Here is a 20,789-nt window from a genome sequence, read left to right as displayed (position 1 = left end):
ACACGTTGCAATTTTAATTGGCAAAATTGCAATTAAGTGTAATTTTCTGAGGCAGGGGAATGCTTCACGCAATGCCAGACCTCAAGCAATAAAGTTTTAAGCATGAGCATGTCAAAGAGGGAAAAAAAAACACAGTCTGCAGCTCCCAACACGTGTTCTCGAAGTGCTTAAAATATCTCAGTTTTTTCCTCTTCTAGTATCTTTCACCAAATACATTCTCTCCCTGCTCAGTATGTATCTTCCTCAAGACCCCCAGCTGTAAAGGGGTCAAATACCAGCCACAAAAGGTCACAGGGATCTCCTACCTGCCCCATGACTGGCTCTCTAATTGCTCCTCGTTCTCTCATTTACAGGGCTTAATGGGAGCTGGGGTTAGGGAGCAGGGGTCAGAGAAACAGGGTGCCCCACTACAAACCCCCCGACCCCACCCCATCACTGCCCCTATAATCCTCAGCGTTTCTCTTTGCTGCTTATAAGTGTGTCAAAAAGCATGGTGTCACTCCACACTTCTCCATCTACATCTCGTTCTCTGTGTCCTATATGTCAGCTCAAATGTTCTTCCAGGGATGATGGGGATTAAGCTGCTTCCTTACGTGACTTTGCAGCATGTGCAAGACTCATGGGGAAACGTGATTAGGCCTTGATTAGTTTGGTAAACTATACGTCCACAATTACTGTATGTAGATTTTTTTAATAACGGTTTCAATGGAGTTTTTGGTGGAAAAAGACAATATTGTGACACAAATCTAGGATCTCAGAGGGTTTAAATAACCTGTAAATCCTATAGTTGCTAAGTCCAGTAAAGCCAGTTTTATAAAGATTGTTTAATATCACGACTCTAAAAGTCTCCCAGGGGACTTTATAATCTGTATATGTGTGTCTGAGTTACAGCTGTAATACTGGAATAAGTACCTTATCTGATGATTTACAGTCTACACAGACTGGACTTGAGATGTCAGGTGACAGGACAAGATTTAGTTTGAGTCCAATAAAGGTGTAGGCATGTTTTATTTAGTTTGCTCTATTGTTTAAAGTCATTATGAATGTTATCATGACACTTAGGCTATGTTCAGACAGCAGGTCTTAATGCACAATTTGGATCTTTTTGGTGAAATCCAATTTTTTTGTGTGCTCGTTCATATTACACATTAAATGCGACTTCTGTTAGTTTTGAGTATGAACTGAATGCAACTCTGAAGTAAACCGCATGCGCAAAAGAGGTCCTGACGTAATATGTGATCATGCAGGCACGCACTGTGTTTATGGAAGTAACACTCCTGGGATGCAAAATTGTGACATTTGTCGCATTTCAACGTCGTAAAGGTCAGATAAATGAGACCTGGCTGTTCAGACTGAAGTCGCTTTGCAAAACATCAGATACATATCCGATTTAGGACCACATATGAAAGTGGCCTGGGTCGGATTTGAAAAGATCGGATTTGTGCTGTTCAAACTGTCTTTAACAGATCGGATATAGGTCGCATATGGGGAAAAAAATCAGATTTGGGCCACATTTGCCTGCAGTCTGAACGTATCCTTACTTTGGACAGTTTAAACCATTATTGTTGGCTACCATGATCCTCTTGACATGGACGAGCATTTAGTAAGCACAAACAGACAGCTTAAATGTGAAATGTCTATTAATGTGTGCATGTCCACATCCACTTTTTGTGTGTGCACATGTGTGCGCTCACATGATAGCTTTAGATTGCATGGTGCCTCTTTGATGTGAGAGAATGAATGACCCAGATTAAGCTGTCAGGTCAGAAACTGATAGACGCCAGATGAGGTAGTATGACAAATCAAGGCCTCGGTGGAGCACTTGGGCATATTGCCAGAGCAATAATGTGTGCATCTGGGAGCTTGTGTGGGGATTTTGGGTGTCTGTTCATGGATGAGTTATGGTCATAAACTCTCACATATGTGTGACAGGAAACTATGCGGAACTGTTTCCATTTATTCTTTATTAATTCTTAACAAGGAAGAATGTCAGGAATGTTATAAAGCAGCTCAGTTGCAGCCTGGGTCGAGTGGTGACGATTTATTTATAGCTAAAACTCCTGTTTAATGTTGGACAACAAATTAACCTCCCACCCACAAACTGCTGTCAGTCTGGTGCCCCTGTCTGACTTGTTTGTATCTGTTCATGATGTCAGCAGCTAACAAGCGCAAGATTTACGTTTGTGCATCACCACTTTACTCACATAAACACATCATCGCTCTGACATACAGACCCAGTTCCTGGATAACTCTGTCTTGGTTTTCCATTGCCCACCCACATAAACAAACTCCAGTACACACTGGTGTTCTACCACAAAAACACACACACAGGCATGTGTTACAGATCACTGCTTTTATTCCTTCAGCTCATACTCGCACACCCACTTGGATAAAACATGGCTTATATAACTTATCTTAACCAACATCAGTGAATTCAAAGGAACCAATTTAGCTCTTTAATAAAGTGACACAAAATATAAACGTCAAGTGTGTGTGGGGTCAGAGTCAGAACAAGTGGGATAATGTTTGTCTCCTTCATCATCACCCAGATGGAGGGAACCTCAAAAAAAAGTTTTGCACATTTCTTTGACCTGTATTCATTATTTTTTACAGCTGATGGTATCTGACACGGATCCCACTCCTTAAAGTCACACTGAGATGAAATGAGAGGAAAAATCAAACGCAGCTGTTTGAGGTCCCAGGACTCAAGTCGGGGTCCCAGTTTGTCTCTCATGTCTCCCCACTTTACTGCTTTGAGGACATTCTCAGCCCATTAAACACATCTTTATGGGCATACCAAGAGTCCACCTGTGATTCACCCGAACCATGACGGTAACCTCCATGTATACAGTGTCTCTGTCAAACAACAGCACTTCATTTGACCGAAAAAAGTGAGTAATCAAAGAGCAGAGCGGCATCCTCTGGTGTCTGCTCTTGTGAAATGCACAGCCACGGAATATATTAAAGTGACATTTGTTGCCCTTATGATGGACCGTTTCAACTCTGAACTGACACTAGTGACTTTCAGTCCCCACAGCAGTGTTGTGACTCAGAGCAGAAACACTTTAAAGGGGAGAAAGTGCTTTGAAAACAGGGTGCAGTGATCGATGACGGGGTTAATGAGTCCTTCAGTGTGATGAGGGGTTTTCTTTCACTGTGCACTGTAAAATGCACTCTCTGCGATAACTGAAAAACAAGCAAATGCTCCTTTTTAAATATGTTAAATTACTTAATAAAAGTTACAGTTAAATGGGACTTCACTGTAAACTATAGATTGCCTTTTTATGGTTCCATTCCTGTGCACAAATGCAAAGAAAAAAATACACATAAGGGTGTGCCTACATTTGTGGTTCAGTTGTGGGTTCCTGCAGGAAAGAAGAAGTATGTGGTAATATGTGTGACTGCTAAGCCCTCCTGGCTTGGCCAACAATGCGACAGTAAGAGGGGGATAGCCAGTGTTTGATCCTGTCAGCCAACATCTGGCCCTCAGGAGGAGCTAAAGTTAGCGCCACATGCTGATGTCATTTGAGTAAAATATTTACAAAGAACTGACCCTCACAACAAAAGTAGAAATAGATGAATAATATGAGGATATTAGACTCTGTGGACGATTTATGATTTTCAACTGGAGATGATCGGCTGGATCTTTAGTCTCACAGTAAAATAAAATCTGCTGCTGGACTGGTACGGTGCAGACTGAGGAATACTGAGGAAGGAGAATACAGGCCAGGGCGGATCAAAGCTGTAATAAGCTTGTTAGGGTTTCATCAGTTCAAATTGCCCAGAGCTGCGAGCTACATCTGTCTAATCAAGCCACACCACCGTGGTGAGCTCCTGGCTCCAGAGATGACTCCAGTACTGCCAACCAACCATTGGCCCATGTTTTGAGGACCAGCACCTCAACAGAGAGTTGAGGTTTTTTAGGGGTTTTCTTTAGAAACTCTGCGCTGGAATTCTCTTACCGATCAGCCACATTAAACATATGTTAATGATTAATAAACCACTGTGGTCAGGATGCTCAGACCACTCTGATATGATAATGGTATTATTATTAGATGTGGGTTATTTAGGTCTTTTGGGAAGTCTTTCATTAGTTTTAGGCTTCCTCTTTTGGTGATGTCATTGTGTAAACACTGAGATCATTTTAGGAAAAGGAAGTTGAAGAGCTCTCACTGAAAATTTCAAAGGCCTTTCTTAAGTAATGGCTAACAGCAGTGGCCATCACATTTACTATTAAGTAACTGTCTGTTTGACCTCTGCTCTGTAGCTTCACTGTGAAGTGCACTTCACCTTCTCACAGAGACAAGTACAGTGATCCAGGTCACCTCTGACCTCTTTGTCGTCATAATCCCAACCACAACTGGGTATAAGACCTCATGTGGCCTCTGTTATAATTTTCACACAGGCTATACCTCTTCAGCTTCTCTCTGCTCCCCTCCTGAGCTTAGTCCTTTCTGTGCTGCAACATGTCCTCAGTAAGTGACACGTGAGGGTTCAGACACATGAGAATACTCACTTGTGCTTGGCTACCCAATCTCAGGCTGCTCTGATGGGTTTCAGCTGAGGAGGCCAGGGGCAGGAACAGGGGCTACAGTGCATGATGCCTGTGATCTACCATGGGAAACAGACAAGGTTATGATGCCCTTGTGACCTGGGAGTGTGGGGACTGCAGGGGTCAATGGGGTTTTCATTTTGATAGACACATTTAGGCTGTCAGGATTGTCAAGAAAAGATTTCAAATATGAGCTTGGGAAAATGTGCATTCCAATTAGACATTATTATCTCACCATTATTGCCATTACCATCAACATCTTCAACAGAGACAGTATGGGATGTGAATGTCCTGATGTCTAGGTTGTGTATGGACAACAACGAAGCTCCTGCAGGGGTTTCAGAGTTATAATTTATATTATTCCACTGATGACATGCTCACAGCTTTCACTACTAATCATCCAAATTGTAACATGACTGTATATCTAGGCCATGTTATTATCGCATATAAAGGCTATGTAGATAATCTGCTCTTGGGCTTTTATGTATTCAACTTTTACAGCCAAACTAATATCTGGGCAATGAATTTCTTCTTTCTTTCTTCTTTTTAATGAGCAAATTCTGTTACTCCCTCCCGGCAAGTGATTCAAGTGAACTTTTTCTTTTAATTTATTGGATTGTGCCAGTCTGCTCCATAGGCTACATAAAAAAGTTCAGTACTGTGTGTGCTTTGTGTTTCACTGGCTGTGGAACTTGTATAGACCACTGTCTGCTGTTGCTAAATGTCTATTTCTGTATGTCTGCAGACTTTCAGATTGTCTGGCATTTATTTTTAATGATTTCTACATTTTTATCTTTGTACATGCACTGGTTTGCAATCTCAAAATATTCAATAGAGTCAGAGTTAACCTCCTGAGATCCAGCTATGAGTTTTTCACAGCTTTAATTTAAATCATAAAGACCCAAACATCCACTGTTGACATAAAGCATCTACTGATCTAAACTGTTTAATGACTTCTGAACCACTAATCCTATCAATACATATAAATAATTGGTGTAAAATACAATTTTTCGTCTTTTCATGGTCATCAGATAAGACCCATTTAGATGTTCAGAGGGTCCGTAGTAAATGTGGAAATACCGTCACCTTCAAAAACATTGATTCACCAGTAAAACCCATGGAGTTTGATCAATGACAGTTGATTGAGACACTGGGTTTATGTTCAATTATTGATAGATTTGCTTAAAAATTCAGTTTTCCTTCAGTTTTCTCTGTTTCTGATAGAAAATACTCAACTTTAATTTGAGCTTTTATGAACATCTACATGGTCAGGAAATTAAATATAAAAAAATACTTGATTTTCACTGAAAACCCCCCCACAAAATATAGAGGATAATTTATCCCAAACTGTCGTTTCCCAGTTTGGGATAATTACAGTACATCTATGTATGTATGTATGTACGTATGTATGTACGTACGTATCTATCTATCTATCTATCTATCTATCTATCTATCTATCTATCTATCTATCTATCTATCTATCTATCTATCTATCTATCTATCTATCTATCTATCTATCTATAATACTACAATAAATGGTGATAAATTACTTAATAAAAGATGAAATAGAAAGAAAAATTAATTTGGGATCTGACACAAAAGTCGCATTGGGTCTTTATGAGTTAAAAAAAAAAGGGGAAAAAAAATATGTCCCCTGCAAAAATGTTTAAAATGTATGTGTAAAAATATTGTGTCATGCTCACTCTAGACATTTTTTCATGGAAAAAAAAGCAGAAACCGTACTGTCCTGAGTAAAGTTTAAAATATATATGTGCTTTTCCTGGAATAACATACAGAGAAACTTTTAAGGTTTTCAGGATTATTTTTATGATTCAGCATTCAGTATCAATCCGTATCACTGCTCACTTTCCTGACGTTGGCGGAGTGATACCGTGACGCAGCGAAGTCTCCATGACAACCGTTACCGCGTCTGTCGTTTGCTAAGTTAGCCAAAGCTAATGCGCTAACTAGCGCTTGGAAACTGAGATTTCAGGAGCTCAGATAAGTACCTCTTAAACAATGTCCACGTAACAACTTGAAGTACAGGTAGAAATAAGAAGAAGCAGGTACGTCGAAATGCTTCTTTTTTGTCTTATTACAATAAATGATAAATAACGCTAATGTTAATTTTAGGGTTACATGCATTTATTTGGCTGCACGACTTTACTGTAGTAGGTGAAGCAACTTTCTGACAGCAGTTGGTTAAAATACTACACTATAAATCAAGTTACATTTGTTCCTAACATTTTAATTAATGCTATTAACATGAACCATCTTTCAAAATGTTAAAACCTTCCAACACTTATTTATCATTTTCAAGGTTACTCCCAAATAAAAGTGTCCTGTTGTTGATAAGTGCATAAATGTCCCAAATACAGTCTGACACAATTGTATTGTCATATGTTCTACTTTTCAGGGTCATTTGTGTAGAGTTAGTATATAAATAATAAATAAACGTGCTTTTGAAACTTCACTATACCATCAGTAGCTACTCGTTTTACATAGAGTAACTGTTTTGCTCTAGCAGGGGTGATAAAATTCTGAGTTTTTAATCTAGAAAAGTCATCTCACTACAGCCTGAGCCCTCTATAATCCTAAGGAAAGCTTGAATAAACTTGTCAACATAGCCTACATTTTAATGGTGTGAAAATTGTGATTCAGATTGTGGATTGTGATTAGTGGTTATTTAAAAAGATCGTGATATGACCCCCTCCACCCCCCTTTTTTTTAATGTACCCCTTTAGTCCTAAAGCCAGTGTCTTTATTCTGCTGGAAGATGGAAAGAAAGGTTCGTCTCCCTGTGCTGATTCCTGCTCCCCCCAGCAAACCTACAGAGCCTAAACCTCCAGCTGTCAGTCATCGGAAAAAGTACATTTCAAGTAAAAAATACCCTTTGTATGAAGAGGAAGGCCTCTACAGTGAAGTGATCTCTACTGTTAATTTACCGGTAAAAGCACATACTATAAATTTATACATGAAAGTGATACAAATTATTTGAAGTATGAAATGCAGTTATTTATGTTTTGTTTGATGTTATAAGTAACTTTTTATTCATTAGCCTTGTACACAGAGACAGTCCATCCTTGAAGTCCGTGCACCAAAAGGTGAGGTACTATTAATCTACTTTATCTCTGATATGGTGCTATAGATCTACTATAGTATCTTTATTTCTATGCCAACAATTTTGAATCATAAGTAAAACAAAAATGTCTAATTATATGGTTTTTTTATTGTTACAGTGTTGAACTGCTTTTCTTTAGCTAAAATGTTGGTGACCTTTGTATGTTCACAGACAACGATGGTGGCAAATGTACATCACAAAAATTACCAATGTCTTACTTCTGCCATGGTGCAGATTTACCCAAAGTCCAGATGGCCTACCTAACTATCCCTGGCAGGGTCCCCCGGAAATTAGAGATAGAAAGGTATGTATTGTTTGTGTGTTTGAAAGAAAAGCAAACTCCATCTAGGACTGTGCCACGCTCAGGTTGGTATATTTCCTGTTGACCAGATTAACTGGTTAAATATATATCTGAAAAACACAAAGCTGCCACGATATATGTATGTGTTCTTTATATATTTAATTAATCACTGGTTAAGTGGGGTACCTAAATTGGTAACCCAGCCCATTTATTACTGTGACCTATACCGTTTTATACTTTTTCTATTTTGATAGACTCCGAAGAGAATACTTGGAGTTAAATATTGAAGAGCTCTTGGCAGAAAAAGGCATCGATTCTAATCTCCTTGTGCCAAGACATCAGTGCGCCTCATCTGTGTCACCTTACCTCCCACTGGAAGTAAGTTTTTTACCACCATGACCGTGTCATTTAGGTTCTTGACTAGCTCTACGCTCCTCATTTACTTAACCACCATACCCTAATCTCTCCTGCGTGTCCTCGACAGATATATGACAATGAAGAGTATGACTGCCGTACTCCAGAAGACTGGCTGGCCCTGGGCAAAACGGAAAAATCATCTTATTGTAAACCTATACCAGGAAAAGCTCTCCTCCCTACAAATGACTACATTCTTAATGGTAAAACATAGACTGCAGTCTAGTTAAACAAACTATTTACAGTTGCAATGCTTACTCTCTTTTCTCTTTTTGAAGAGGATCCAAAAAGCCCCTCACTGCAGTACAGCTGGCAATTAGTTGGAGTCCTTGACTATAATAAAGAAACATGTCAGTACCTGGTGGAGAAGGTTTATCCAAATAGCAGAATGACTAGTAAAGAAGGACATTCTATCCCAAATAAAGGACATCAAAACAGTCCACTAACAGGTTTGTCCTTAAACTACAGTAAATACCCACATTTGCATGCATATATACATTCATACACACATAAATGCAGTTTTTGCCATACTCTGTTTACACCGTGCGTCTTTTTCTGCTGCTCAGGTGCAAAGGACTTTGTAACAGGAACTAGGTACTGGGTGCCCAGGATACGGTTGTTATTCAGAGCTGAGGACCCACGTGTTTTTGCACAGCGGATCCAGTTTGCCCTGCATTTGAGGGAAAACACAGAAGCCTTGATTCTCTATCATTTATCGGTGGACTGCATGCCCATCTGGGAAGGAATGCCATCTCTTGATTCAAACAGTCTCCAGCGAATCAAAAGCTATGTCCTTTCCACCCCTGGCCTTAGACAAAATATGTGAGCAAAATCAAAGTCATTACAATCTTGTGGGTTGTGTAACTTATCTGAATTGAAGTTTTAACTCACTGATATAGGTTGGTAAAAGCAATATTGTATTTTCAGTCTTGATAAACGTATGGGGAACCTGGAGAAGGAGATTAAACTGGATTACAGCCGGACTATGAACTGCATTAACTTTGACAAAGTAGTGATGACCCAGCGCCAGCAGTTTATGCATGTAACGCTGCCACTGAAGGAGCCAAAGTGTGTGCCAAAAACAGGTAAGCCCGCTCTCCTGAGATTCATTTTTGTGTCAGTTGGTGGAAGATCAAAGAAATTATCAAGAGCTAGCAAATTATTGCCAGTTGTTTTTTTTGTTTTTTTTACCAATGTGCAGGGTGCCAACCAGTTCCTGTGTTTGCCTACATGAAGGCCAAGGCTGCATTCGTATTCCACTCCTTGTTAACAAAACCACAGGTGTTACGGGCACTATCTAAAATACGATCAGAGTGTGAAAAAGTAGCAACCATGCAACTGTTCAGCTTCGCCTTCACCAAACCTCTTCGACTTAAAGATTTTGAAACACTCCAGTCTAAAACATATGGCCAGGTACTGTAACATTAAACCAGATTTCTACTGTCAAGATTCTTCCGTGCAAGAATTGCTAGAACTCTTCAAATGTATATGTTTGACATTTTGGTAATCACTGCAAATGTTACACCCAAAATTACAAAATTAAGTTCAAATGCTCAAAACAAATTTAAATCAATTTTTACAACATTTGTGTACACATTTTAGGGCTTATTTTAACTTGGATTTACCAGAAACAGACCCTGCAGCCATAAAATACATCTTATTTCTAAAAGCAAAGGTTCTTGTTGTTCTCCTGTAGGTGAGCACTTTTCTTCAGGAGACATGGAAAAATACACTCACCAATGCCATAAGGTTTAACCTCCACCCTATTGGCACAGGCTCATTCAACATAAACGAGTCTTGTTTGGAACTGTACAAGCTCTCCAAGCTGTCCAAACTGATGACTGTTGTCCGTTACAACATGGAGGACAGTCTGCGCTACCTTGTAGAGAAGTCACTGGTCAGTCTGACTCAGCTGCTGTTGGATGCGTGTCACAGAGTGTTGACATGTCCTCAAGATATGATCTGGGGAAAGGACCTCATCACAAGCCCATACAAGTAGGTTAATATAAACCCACACTTTATGTATTTAGTATAGTAGTTTATTACATGGTTTTCCTAAAAACCCAATTCTGATATCAATGACAGAATTCTGAAACCTGTTATTTCTATTTAAAACAGTGTTTGCAATAGGCTAAGTTCTAATCATAGACTTGGAAGATCATATTAAATCAATAAAATGAGTTTTTAGTCATTATTTGTTGTCAGATAAGGTAAGGTAAGTTAACGTAAGATAAGATAAGATAAGACAAGACAAAAGAAGGTAAGATAAGATAAGATAAGATAAGATAAGATAAGATAAGATAAGATAGAACTTTATTGTCCGCAAAAATACAAATTTGGTTTCCATATCTGCAAGATAAGCCCAAGTTATAAACAAAAACAAAACAAAGACAACCAACATTTAACATTTAACATTCATGTGAAAGCCTAGCCTGTGGTGCAGTGTTCATGTTATCCTTTTCTGGTTTAGGAGTGAGAAGGAATATGGCACAAAAGAGTTTTTATGAATGATGAATTCTTTAGTAATTATATGTGTAAAAAGGAGGATAGGATATTTTATTAGTGATGTGACTCTATTTTCTCTAGACCGAAGCAGACCACTCTGTTTCTGGTGGACTTGGTTCTGGATCGAACTGGAGTTCATTACAGTACACCTCTGGAGAATTTCGAGACGTCACTTATTTACCTGTTTGATAATGGCATTGTCGCCACACACAATCTAACACAGATTGAAAAGGTATGTGAAGCATATACAGAAGATCTACACAGGCTCAACTGTTCATGATTGATTACCATAAATATATCAACAGTGGCAGTGACTTTGAGGGTTTACTTTTTCTTCTCTTGTCAATTCCTTGGCAGATGGTGCTGAGAAACATGTTTATTGGCTACGATACCTTTCTTGAGTCAGTGCAGTTGTACGAGCCAAAGGTAAATGAGCTCAGAGAGAAGGTTCGCATGGCTCTGAAACAGGCCGTGATACCTATGAAGGCCTACGCAGCTGAGTTTACTGAATACTTAGAGCTACATAACCTGGACATAGAAACCCATGTCAAGTAAGTCTGTGTTAGAAAAATATATTTGTACTTTCATTCTTTCAGTATCTCCACATGTTTCATGGGTAGTCAAGTTTATTGTCTGTTGAGGATGCTTTCTTTCATGAACGCAATAATTTATTTCCTTTTGCTGAATGATTTATGCATTCCGTTATGCCTTTACTGCCTCTGCCAGATCACATACTCAAGCAGAGCAGACATCCCAGGGAGTGAAAAAAGATGTGGAACAACATCTCCAAGAGAAGGAAAAGCTTGAACACTCACTGCCTTCCTCCATCAACATTGGTCCATTTACTGTCCGTGTAGAGGCTGTACTTCAGGATTTATCTAACAAACGAAAAGCTTTAGCAAACTCAGTGCTCAATCATCTCGCTTGGAAGCTACGGAAGCAGCTTGATGATGTAAGTTTTTCCTTTCAGGTGGAGATTGTGTATAATTAAGTATTGTATGTAATGAACTGCAAAGTGACATCTCCCTTTTTAACATATAAACTCAGCTATATCAGCTGAGAGGTAACCTGTTATTTCAACTTACCTTTACATGAAATATCCTCAATCATATTTCAGAAAATTACAGGTATTGTGACTGTTTTCTTGTGTGTGCTTAGGCATGTGAAGAGTGTAACGACATAAATAGAAAACTATGTGAGAAGTCTAAATGCATTGAGGAACTGTTTGAGAAGAAGGACTGGATGAGGCAAATCCCAGACCAGCTCAAAAGTTACAAGGTACAAAACTAAAGGATGAGCCACTTGTTTTCTGTCTGTCATGAATGTTAACTTTGAGAAAAATTCTGTCCTTAACAGGAGAGAATTGGCAAAATTTTGTCAGAGTATGAGGTATTTGAAGAATTTCAGTACATCCTTTCAGATGATGATTTCAACCAAAAGTAAGTGAGATTAAATTAATCTATTTATCAAGCATAATTTGAACGTTATTACACAACAATTATAAGAATATATTTTCCTTACTATATATAGTAGAAAACTGGGGGCTTGTTAACCTAAATCCGATTATCACTTTTTTTTTTTTAAATCTATATAGGTGTACTGCTATCACATGGCCTAAAAAGATAATCAACCAGATGGAAGCAACTGTTGTCCAACAAGTGGAGGAAGAGAAGCATTTCCACAAGATTCAGCTGGTTGACCAGAACAAACTGGAAGAACATCTAGACTCTTTACAGGTTTTTGTTTTAAATTATAGTGCGAACAAAGGATAGATTTCAGCTGTATGAAAGAGACACTTACCGATTTACATACTATTTTCAGATTAACCTGTAAAGACCCAAATATCCATCAGTGACCAAAATTATTCACTGATATAAAATATTTAATACCCGCTGATCCACTACTCCTATCAATCCATGTAAATAATTGGTGTAAAATGCAGTTTGTCATCTTTCATGATCATTAGATATGACCCATTTGGATGTTCAGAGGCTCTGTAGTGAACATGGAAACACCGTCATGTTCTAGAACATGGATTCACCAGTAAAACCCATGGAGTTGGATCAATGACAGTAGATGGAGATGCTTATTTTATGTTCAATTAATGATATTTTTTGCAGAAAAAAGTATTTTTTTTCTTCAGGTTTCTCTATTTGGATATAATAACCCTCAAATTTAATCTGACCTTTAATTAACATCTACATGATCAGTGAATTAAATATAGGAAAATACCAGATTTTCGCTTAAAGAGTAAATGGTGATTAGAGTAAATAGTGATAAATCACTTAAAAAAGGTTTAAAATGGAGAAAAATTCATTTGGCAACTCACACAAAAGCAGCACCGGGTCTGGTCTTTATGGGTTAAGTTTTATACACACTTGTGGCCTCACTATACTTATTATTATCATCAGTAATCTTTGAACCTATGCACTATAAACAATACATTTAGTCTATTATATTTTGTCACAGTCAGTTGATAAAGTCAGTTGATATTACAACGTTCATGGTTACCCGTGCTGTGTTTATAGATGCTGGTTGCTGGGTTTGCAAGTCATGGAGACATTGAGCACTCTGATGAGATGGCCAATAAGGTGAAGCGTATAAGCAAGCAACTGCAAGAGTGTCAGACTATGGCCCAAATGTACAACAACAGAGAGCGTCTGTTTGGTGTTCCTGTCACAAATGTAAGTGTAAATGTGTCACATTTTGTCATTCCTAACAGTTCCATCAAATGAGCAGAACACACCTTTGTTTGGCTTTGTTTTGTTTGTCAGTAAAATGTAATTTTGCATTATAGTATGACCGGGTTCAGAAGCTGATAAAGGAATTCCAGCCATTTATGGACCTTTGGACCACCACCTCCAACTGGATAAATTGGCATCAGAGCTGGCTCAATAGCCCACTATCATATATTGATCCAGAGCAGCTAGAACGCAATGTTACAGAAGCCTCTAAGACAATACACAAATGTTTTAAACAGTTTAAAGATGTTCCAGGTAGGTCACTCATGCATCATTATTTACTGACAATATGTTGCTCTGTTATAAACTTTGACTATGTGAGCTGTGGTTGTGAAGCCATCGGAACAAATTTGTTTTTGGTCACTTTTTTTGTCTTTAGAGTGCCAGATGGTGGCAGCTTCAATTCGTGACAGGATCGAGGAGTTCCGTCCACACATCCCTCTGATCCAGGCACTGAGGAATCCAGGGATGAGGGGCCGCCACTGGGAGACTCTTTCTGAACGCATCCAGATCACAGTACAAATGAAAGCCAACCTGACCTTCTCACGGTGCCTAGAGCTTGGCTTACAAAACTGTGTAGATGACATCGCTCAGGTTGCAGAAGTGGCCGGGAAAGAGTACACGATTGAACAGGTACACTGCGTCACAGTGGAAGTACAAAGAGAGGGCAGCTTATTTACTGATATTGATTTTAAATTTTCTTTTGTTTTTATTTTTAATGAGACTTTTACTTCAATTTAGCTGCATAAGTAATTTTATTTGTTCTTATTTTGAAAGATTGACTTATTGTAAACTAATTTTTGTTTAGCTTTAGTTATTCTGGTGTTATGACCAAATCCTTTACAGAGAGACATTGATTAAAATTTACAAAGCCATTGTTTATTAATGGTCCCATAATGTGCAGTAATATCCAAACCATATTATTCTAAAATAAAATGAAACACTGACTTTGCAGGAAAATAAAAACAAAGCCAGTAGCTCGACTTAATTTTAGTGAGTGTTGTATTGGTCCTGTAGTTTTTATGTGGTTTTCATGTTTCTGATTTTTTTTTTATTTCTCTGAACACAATTATTTTATGAACTGCTACTCTTTTCTATAGAGCTATAATAGCAACCTCTTGCATTTTCTCATCTAGGCTTTGGAAAAGATGGAACAAGAGTGGTCATCAATAGTCTTTGATGTGTTGCCATACAAGGAGACGGGCACCTACATCCTGAAGAGCCCAGATGAAGCTTCCCAGCTGCTGGACGACCATATTGTCATGACACAGAGCATGTCATTTTCTCCCTTTAAGAAGGCCTTTGAGTCTCAAATCAATACATGGGAAAGCAAACTCAAAATGACTCAGGTGCTTGTTCATGCACACACACACACACACACACACACACACACACACACACACACAAATATTTAAGGTGACCTGTCTTGCATCATCAGTGTCTCGTGGTGTGCTACTGCCCTCTTCTGGTGCTTATAGGATGTACTAGAGGAATGGCTGACATGCCAGCGCTCTTGGCTTTACCTCGAACCCATCTTCAGCTCTGATGATATAAACCGGCAACTACCTGCAGAAGGACAAAGATACCTGAAAATGGAACAAAAATGGCGGAAAATCATGAGAAATGCTTTTAATCAGCGAAAGGTCAGAGGTTATCAAGCATCATATCATTCAACAGATGCTTTTTTTATATGAGTAGGAGTTTAAACCTCAATTATAACAATGACTGCAACTGTTCATGTGTGTTGGTGTATCTGTCTTTAGGTGATTGAGCTCTGTCCAAATGCTCATCTTTTAGCTGAACTGAAGGAGTCCAACAAATTATTGGAATGTGTACAGAAGGGTCTTAGTGAGTACTTGGAGACAAAACGAGCTTCATTCCCCAGGTAAGGTCCAGTCTAGGTTTCCATAAGTAGATTTTACACAATCTTCCAGTTCATTTTTATCACTGTCTTCACCAACAAGAAAGGTATTTACAAGTCATTAAAAATTTTTACGTAAGTATTGAATTCAATTATATAAATATAAGAGTAAATATAAGTCATTAAATAGTTTTAACTTGGAATTTTTCAGGTCTTGATTATCACAAAAATGTAAAACCTGAAAAAATTTGATACTACCCCAATAATCATATTCCAACATAAAAATTACTTTTTGAACTGCATACCTTCAATGCATGAATGATAATAAAAAAAAATATTTATGTAGAAATCATACTTAGATTTAGTTGAAAATTATCTTGAGAGTTATTATATGAAGAGTCAAATGAACATGTTTCTTGAAAAAGCTTTGAAAGGCTACTTGAGTTCAGAGAAACACTTCACAGTGTTTTTCATAAAAGTCTGAAATTTTGACAAAATGTTGAATTTTTGTTTGTAGGTTTTACTTCTTGTCAGATGATGAACTCCTGGAAATTCTGTCTCAGACCAAGGATCCTACCGCCGTACAACCACACCTCCGCAAATGCTTTGAGAACATTGCGCGGGTTTGCACTGCCTGGATATTTATCATCATTTACTCTGCTAACAAAATAGTGTTAACATTACATGGACATAGTGTACAACGATATCTAAGATGTCTGTTTGTTCTCAGCTTCAGTTTCAGCCAGACCTACAAATCACAGACATGTACTCAGGAGAAGGAGAGGAGGTGAAGCTCTCCATACCGGTGTGGCCCACTGGAAATGTAGAAGACTGGCTCAGAGATGTGGAGAAGTCCATGAAAGCCACGCTGAGGGAAAACATTGAACGTTCACTCAAAGTTTATCCTGAGGTCTGTGACTGCAGTTTTAGTCAATGGTTCTATACTTTTTGTTTTAGCTATTTTAAGTAAATGTCTTAATTATGTAGGTTGTTCCTCTCTAATTGTGTCTTCTTGACCCCTCAGCAACCTCGTGTAGACTGGGTGTTATCCTGGCCTGGACAGGTGGTGATAGCTGGCTGTCAAGTCTTCTGGACTACAGAGGTGTCTGAGGCTATAGAGCAGGGAGACTTGGATGAGCGCCTGTATCCTCAGCTGCAGACACAGGTGTGGACATGCCGCTCATATGGCCAGCATTAACCCATAAAGACTCAAACATCCAAAATCAGCTAATCTAAAATGTTTAATACCTGTTGATTCAATAATTCTATAAATACATGTAAATAATTGATATAAAATGCATTGTGTCATCTTTTCATGGTCATCACATATGACCCATTTGGATGTTCAGAGGCTCCGTAGTTACCATGGAAACACCGTCATCTTCTGCAACACTGATTCACCAGTAAAACCCAAAGAGTTTGATCATGACAGTGGATGGAGATACTTGTTTTACATTCAGTTATTGATAACTTTGCTGAGAAACTCACTTTTTCTTCTGTTCTCTCTGTTTTTGATATAATAACCCTCAACTTTAATCTGAGCTTTTATGAACATCTACATGATCAGTAAATTAAATGTAGGAAAATAGCCAATTTTCACAGAAAAAAAATGCAAAATACAGAGGATAATATTACAATAAATGCGGATAAATAATTTAAGAAAGGTTAAAATAGAGAGAAAAATTCATTTGGAAACTGCCACAGAAATAGCACTTGGTCTTTATGGGTTAAACCTAAGCATCAAGTAAACACGCTAGACATTATGTTCATAGTAACTTTTGGTTTCTCTGTGAAGTTGGGTGACTTAGTGCAACTAGTGAGAAGAGGTCTGTCTAGGATGCAGAGGGCTGTGCTGTCGGCTCTCATAGTCATAGAAGTTCATGCTAAAGATGTGGCAGCCAAACTGGTGGAGCAGAAGGTCTCAAGCATCAGTGACTTTGAGTGGATCAGTCAGCTCAGGTAATATTCTCATTTCAACTACTGTTACTGATCGTATTCATCGACTTTCCTTCAAACTATCACTCAACAACATTCTGAGCGCAGAAATTAGTTTTTGAATTTCTTTATATTTTGTAGATATTACTGGGCAAAAGATGACTTGTACATTCGTGCAGTGAATGCAGAGTTTTTGTATGGATATGAGTACCTCGGTAACTCTGGACGTCTGGTCATCACCCCACTCACTGACAGGTGTGTACCTAGACTTAATTCTAACATTGATTTATAATTGTGCTGTTGAGTTTTGACAATACCCCTTTGTATGTGTTTCAGATGCTACTTGACCCTAACAGGAGCCCTGCACCTGAAGTTTGGAGGAGCTCCTGCAGGTCCAGCAGGGACAGGAAAGACAGAAACCACTAAAGATCTTGGAAAGGCTTTGGCAATTCAGACAGTGGTTTTCAACTGTTCTGATCAGCTGGACTTCATTGCAATGGGAAAATTTCTTAAAGGTCTGGCAAGGTAGGTGACAGTTCTCTTAACCTATCAGAGGCCAGAAATCAGGGGAATGAATTAACACCTTCCCTCTGCCTCTATGTTCAAATAAAAGCACTAAATATGAAGACATAGTTTTATATCACTAGTAAAAAATTATCATGCTTACAGCAGCTGCAATGTTGCCTCAGTGATGAATCCAGAGTAGAATCATGTCTGACAGAATGAAAGTTATGATTAACCCTTCTACCTCTCGAAAAGCACCTGTCACTAGCCTAAATCTTCAGAAAATCTTTAGTGACAAGCTATTGTGTGAATATCACTTATTAGACTATATACAATATTGTTGATGTTGGATTACTATTATTGGATTTCTTCCACAGCTCTGGTGCCTGGGCTTGCTTTGATGAGTTCAATCGCATTGATGTGGAAGTGCTGTCTGTGGTGGCACAACAGATCACCACAATACAAAAGGCACAGCAGCAAAGGGTGAGACATTCACAGGCTGTTTCCTACTATAATGCATATTTAAGAGATGACAATAGACATTACGCAAAAAATTAATTCATCATTTTTCATCCCTGTAGTCAGTAAGTGTAAACTGATTTTTTCAGGCTGAACGGTTTATTTTTGAGGGCACAGAGATCCCTCTTGTTCCCTCTTGTGCTGTATTCATCACTATGAACCCTGGTTACGCTGGCCGTACAGAACTGCCTGACAATCTGAAGGTTTTTACATGATCTTTTTCATTTAAAAAATTATATGACAAAAAGATAAGCAGTTCAACATGCTTTTAATTTAATTTTGTTTCATTCTCTTTTCATTTTAATTTCATTTGTTTTTCAGGCGCTTTTTCGTCCTGTGGCCATGATGGTCCCTGACTATGCTATGATAGCTGAGATCTCCTTATACTCATTTGGGTTCAGTGATGCTAAAGTCCTCTCAAAGAAGATCACCACTACATTCAAGCTCTCCTCTGAACAGCTTAGCTCTCAGGTATGTGCATTTCAGTTTGCTAAGAAAATGAATTAAGATCTGTTTGACAGGAGAACCAGAATTAACATGTATTACTGAGATGAACATGCACCTGTATATTGTAAAATGGGTTTTTATATTGGGTAAAGGTAATATGATCATTACTGTTATTATGTGTTGGCTTTTGCTCTTTATTCTGTTAAGGACCATTATGACTTTGGTATGAGAGCTGTGAAAACTGTAATCTCAGCTGCTGGAAATCTGAAGAGAGAACATGCAGACATGAATGAGGTAAAATGCTATTTTATTTATGATATAAGGAGATGATGAAATATAGAATTAATTCCGTCTGTCTTCATAATATTTTGATTTCTGTGTCCCACAGGAATTGATCTGCCTGCGGGCCATTCAGGATGTCAATGTACCAAAGTTTTTACAGGATGACCTGAAGCTCTTCAATGGTATTGTGTCTGATCTCTTCCCCGAGATCAAACAAGAGCCAATCAACTATGGCACACTTGAAGAGTCCATGCGTACTGTCTGTGCCAAGAAGAACCTTAAAGATGTAGATGGTGAGTGTTTCTGGAAGCGCAACATATATATTTAGATATACTATTTCACAGATGAATCGATGACATTGTTGTGGCATTTACAGGGTATATTAACAAGTGTATTCAGCTGTACGAGACTACTGTGGTGAGACATGGACTAATGTTGGTTGGACCTTCAGGATCAGGTAAAACCAAGGTAAGCGTGGCACCTGTTACACTAACGTCTTAACTACAGTGTCTTGCGTGTTCTCCAAACCATTTCTGAGTCTAATATGTTTTTATGTGTATGTGCTAGTGTTATGAGATACTGAGTGCAGCACTAACAGCTCTAAAGGGCCAACCCTCTGTGAGTGGTGGTGTCTACGAGACGGTTCAGACGTACGTCCTCAACCCCAAGTCTATAACCATGGGACAACTGTATGGGGAGTACGACTTGCTCACACATGAATGGTAAGAAATTATTTGTTCTACACAAAATGCAAACATAAAAGAAATGACTTACTGTACACTATACAACTGTCTCCATGCCTGTAGGACAGATGGTATCCTCTCAGCTCTTGTCCGAAGGGGAGCAGCATCTATGGACCAAGAGAAAAAGTGGTACATGTTTGATGGGCCAGTGGATGCTGTGTGGATTGAAAACATGAACACCGTGCTGGATGACAACAAAAAATTATGTCTTAGCTCAGGGGAGATCATCAAGCTCACTGACGTATGGTTATATTTTCCAACTCCAGTATTTTCAGTACTTCGCCGCATTTGCATTCAGTTGCTTTATGTCCTCCTTCAACAGGTAATGACCATGATGTTTGAGGTTCAGGACTTGGCGGTGGCATCCCCGGCCACAGTGTCACGCTGTGGTATGGTCTACCTGGAGCCCAGTATCCTGGGCCTTAGTCCTTTCACAGAGTGCTGGCTGAAGCAGGTCCCTGAGGCCCTGAAACCATACACAGAGCAGCTTACTTCTCTGTTTTCCAGGTTTCTTCAGGTGAGAGGGGAGGTGACAGGAGTGACAGACCAATAGGGCATCTTTTTTCATTATAGCGGCTGTATAATGTGTATCTTATCTTTGTTTTAATTTTTCTATGTTCTTACTCAGGACTCCATCACATTTATGCGTCAATCAGTAAAAGAAGTGATCACATCGCTTGACAGTAACCTCACCTGTAGTCTCCTGAGACTCCTGGACTGCTTTTTCAAACCATTCAGTTTTAATAAGGTATGCACATGTTAACTCTTATTGAATTGATTGAATGACCCATCTTCAAGAAATAGCTAAGAATTTTTATTTCGATATTATTTTTAAATACACAGACATGTTTTTTAAAAATGGAT

General features: G+C 38.6%; 1 protein-coding gene across 1 annotated transcript in view; it reads left to right on the top strand.

The window, feature by feature from the left end:
• The first annotated feature begins 2,729 nt into the window (after window positions 1-2,729).
• The window catches only part of dnah1 (dynein, axonemal, heavy chain 1), a 38,206-nt gene continuing 20,146 nt past the window's right edge, over window positions 2,730-20,789 (top strand). The window contains exons 1-39 of the mRNA XM_030135533.1: window positions 2,730-2,891; window positions 7,305-7,499; window positions 7,611-7,656; window positions 7,845-7,977; window positions 8,229-8,352; window positions 8,459-8,591; window positions 8,667-8,837; window positions 8,955-9,210; window positions 9,316-9,473; window positions 9,590-9,801; window positions 10,085-10,383; window positions 10,975-11,125; window positions 11,251-11,444; window positions 11,620-11,845; window positions 12,052-12,171; window positions 12,250-12,332; window positions 12,488-12,629; window positions 13,422-13,577; window positions 13,691-13,889; window positions 14,014-14,267; window positions 14,771-14,983; window positions 15,113-15,277; window positions 15,398-15,519; window positions 16,013-16,118; window positions 16,226-16,405; window positions 16,520-16,660; window positions 17,291-17,454; window positions 17,572-17,685; window positions 17,767-17,955; window positions 18,312-18,417; window positions 18,543-18,656; window positions 18,775-18,924; window positions 19,108-19,194; window positions 19,289-19,475; window positions 19,559-19,650; window positions 19,750-19,904; window positions 19,989-20,166; window positions 20,248-20,442; window positions 20,554-20,673. Of these exons, the coding sequence (XP_029991393.1) occupies window positions 7,329-7,499; window positions 7,611-7,656; window positions 7,845-7,977; window positions 8,229-8,352; window positions 8,459-8,591; window positions 8,667-8,837; window positions 8,955-9,210; window positions 9,316-9,473; window positions 9,590-9,801; window positions 10,085-10,383; window positions 10,975-11,125; window positions 11,251-11,444; window positions 11,620-11,845; window positions 12,052-12,171; window positions 12,250-12,332; window positions 12,488-12,629; window positions 13,422-13,577; window positions 13,691-13,889; window positions 14,014-14,267; window positions 14,771-14,983; window positions 15,113-15,277; window positions 15,398-15,519; window positions 16,013-16,118; window positions 16,226-16,405; window positions 16,520-16,660; window positions 17,291-17,454; window positions 17,572-17,685; window positions 17,767-17,955; window positions 18,312-18,417; window positions 18,543-18,656; window positions 18,775-18,924; window positions 19,108-19,194; window positions 19,289-19,475; window positions 19,559-19,650; window positions 19,750-19,904; window positions 19,989-20,166; window positions 20,248-20,442; window positions 20,554-20,673 (6,006 nt within the window). The 5' untranslated portion in view covers window positions 2,730-2,891; window positions 7,305-7,328. The remainder of the gene's footprint in view (window positions 2,892-7,304; window positions 7,500-7,610; window positions 7,657-7,844; window positions 7,978-8,228; window positions 8,353-8,458; window positions 8,592-8,666; window positions 8,838-8,954; window positions 9,211-9,315; window positions 9,474-9,589; window positions 9,802-10,084; window positions 10,384-10,974; window positions 11,126-11,250; window positions 11,445-11,619; window positions 11,846-12,051; window positions 12,172-12,249; window positions 12,333-12,487; window positions 12,630-13,421; window positions 13,578-13,690; window positions 13,890-14,013; window positions 14,268-14,770; window positions 14,984-15,112; window positions 15,278-15,397; window positions 15,520-16,012; window positions 16,119-16,225; window positions 16,406-16,519; window positions 16,661-17,290; window positions 17,455-17,571; window positions 17,686-17,766; window positions 17,956-18,311; window positions 18,418-18,542; window positions 18,657-18,774; window positions 18,925-19,107; window positions 19,195-19,288; window positions 19,476-19,558; window positions 19,651-19,749; window positions 19,905-19,988; window positions 20,167-20,247; window positions 20,443-20,553; window positions 20,674-20,789) is intronic.

Source organism: Sphaeramia orbicularis, chromosome 5 (genome assembly GCF_902148855.1).
Source record: "Sphaeramia orbicularis chromosome 5, fSphaOr1.1, whole genome shotgun sequence".
NCBI lineage: Eukaryota > Metazoa > Chordata > Actinopteri > Kurtiformes > Apogonidae > Sphaeramia > Sphaeramia orbicularis.
Note: the sequence above shows the minus strand (reverse complement) of the source record. Positions and strands in the feature narration are given on the sequence as shown.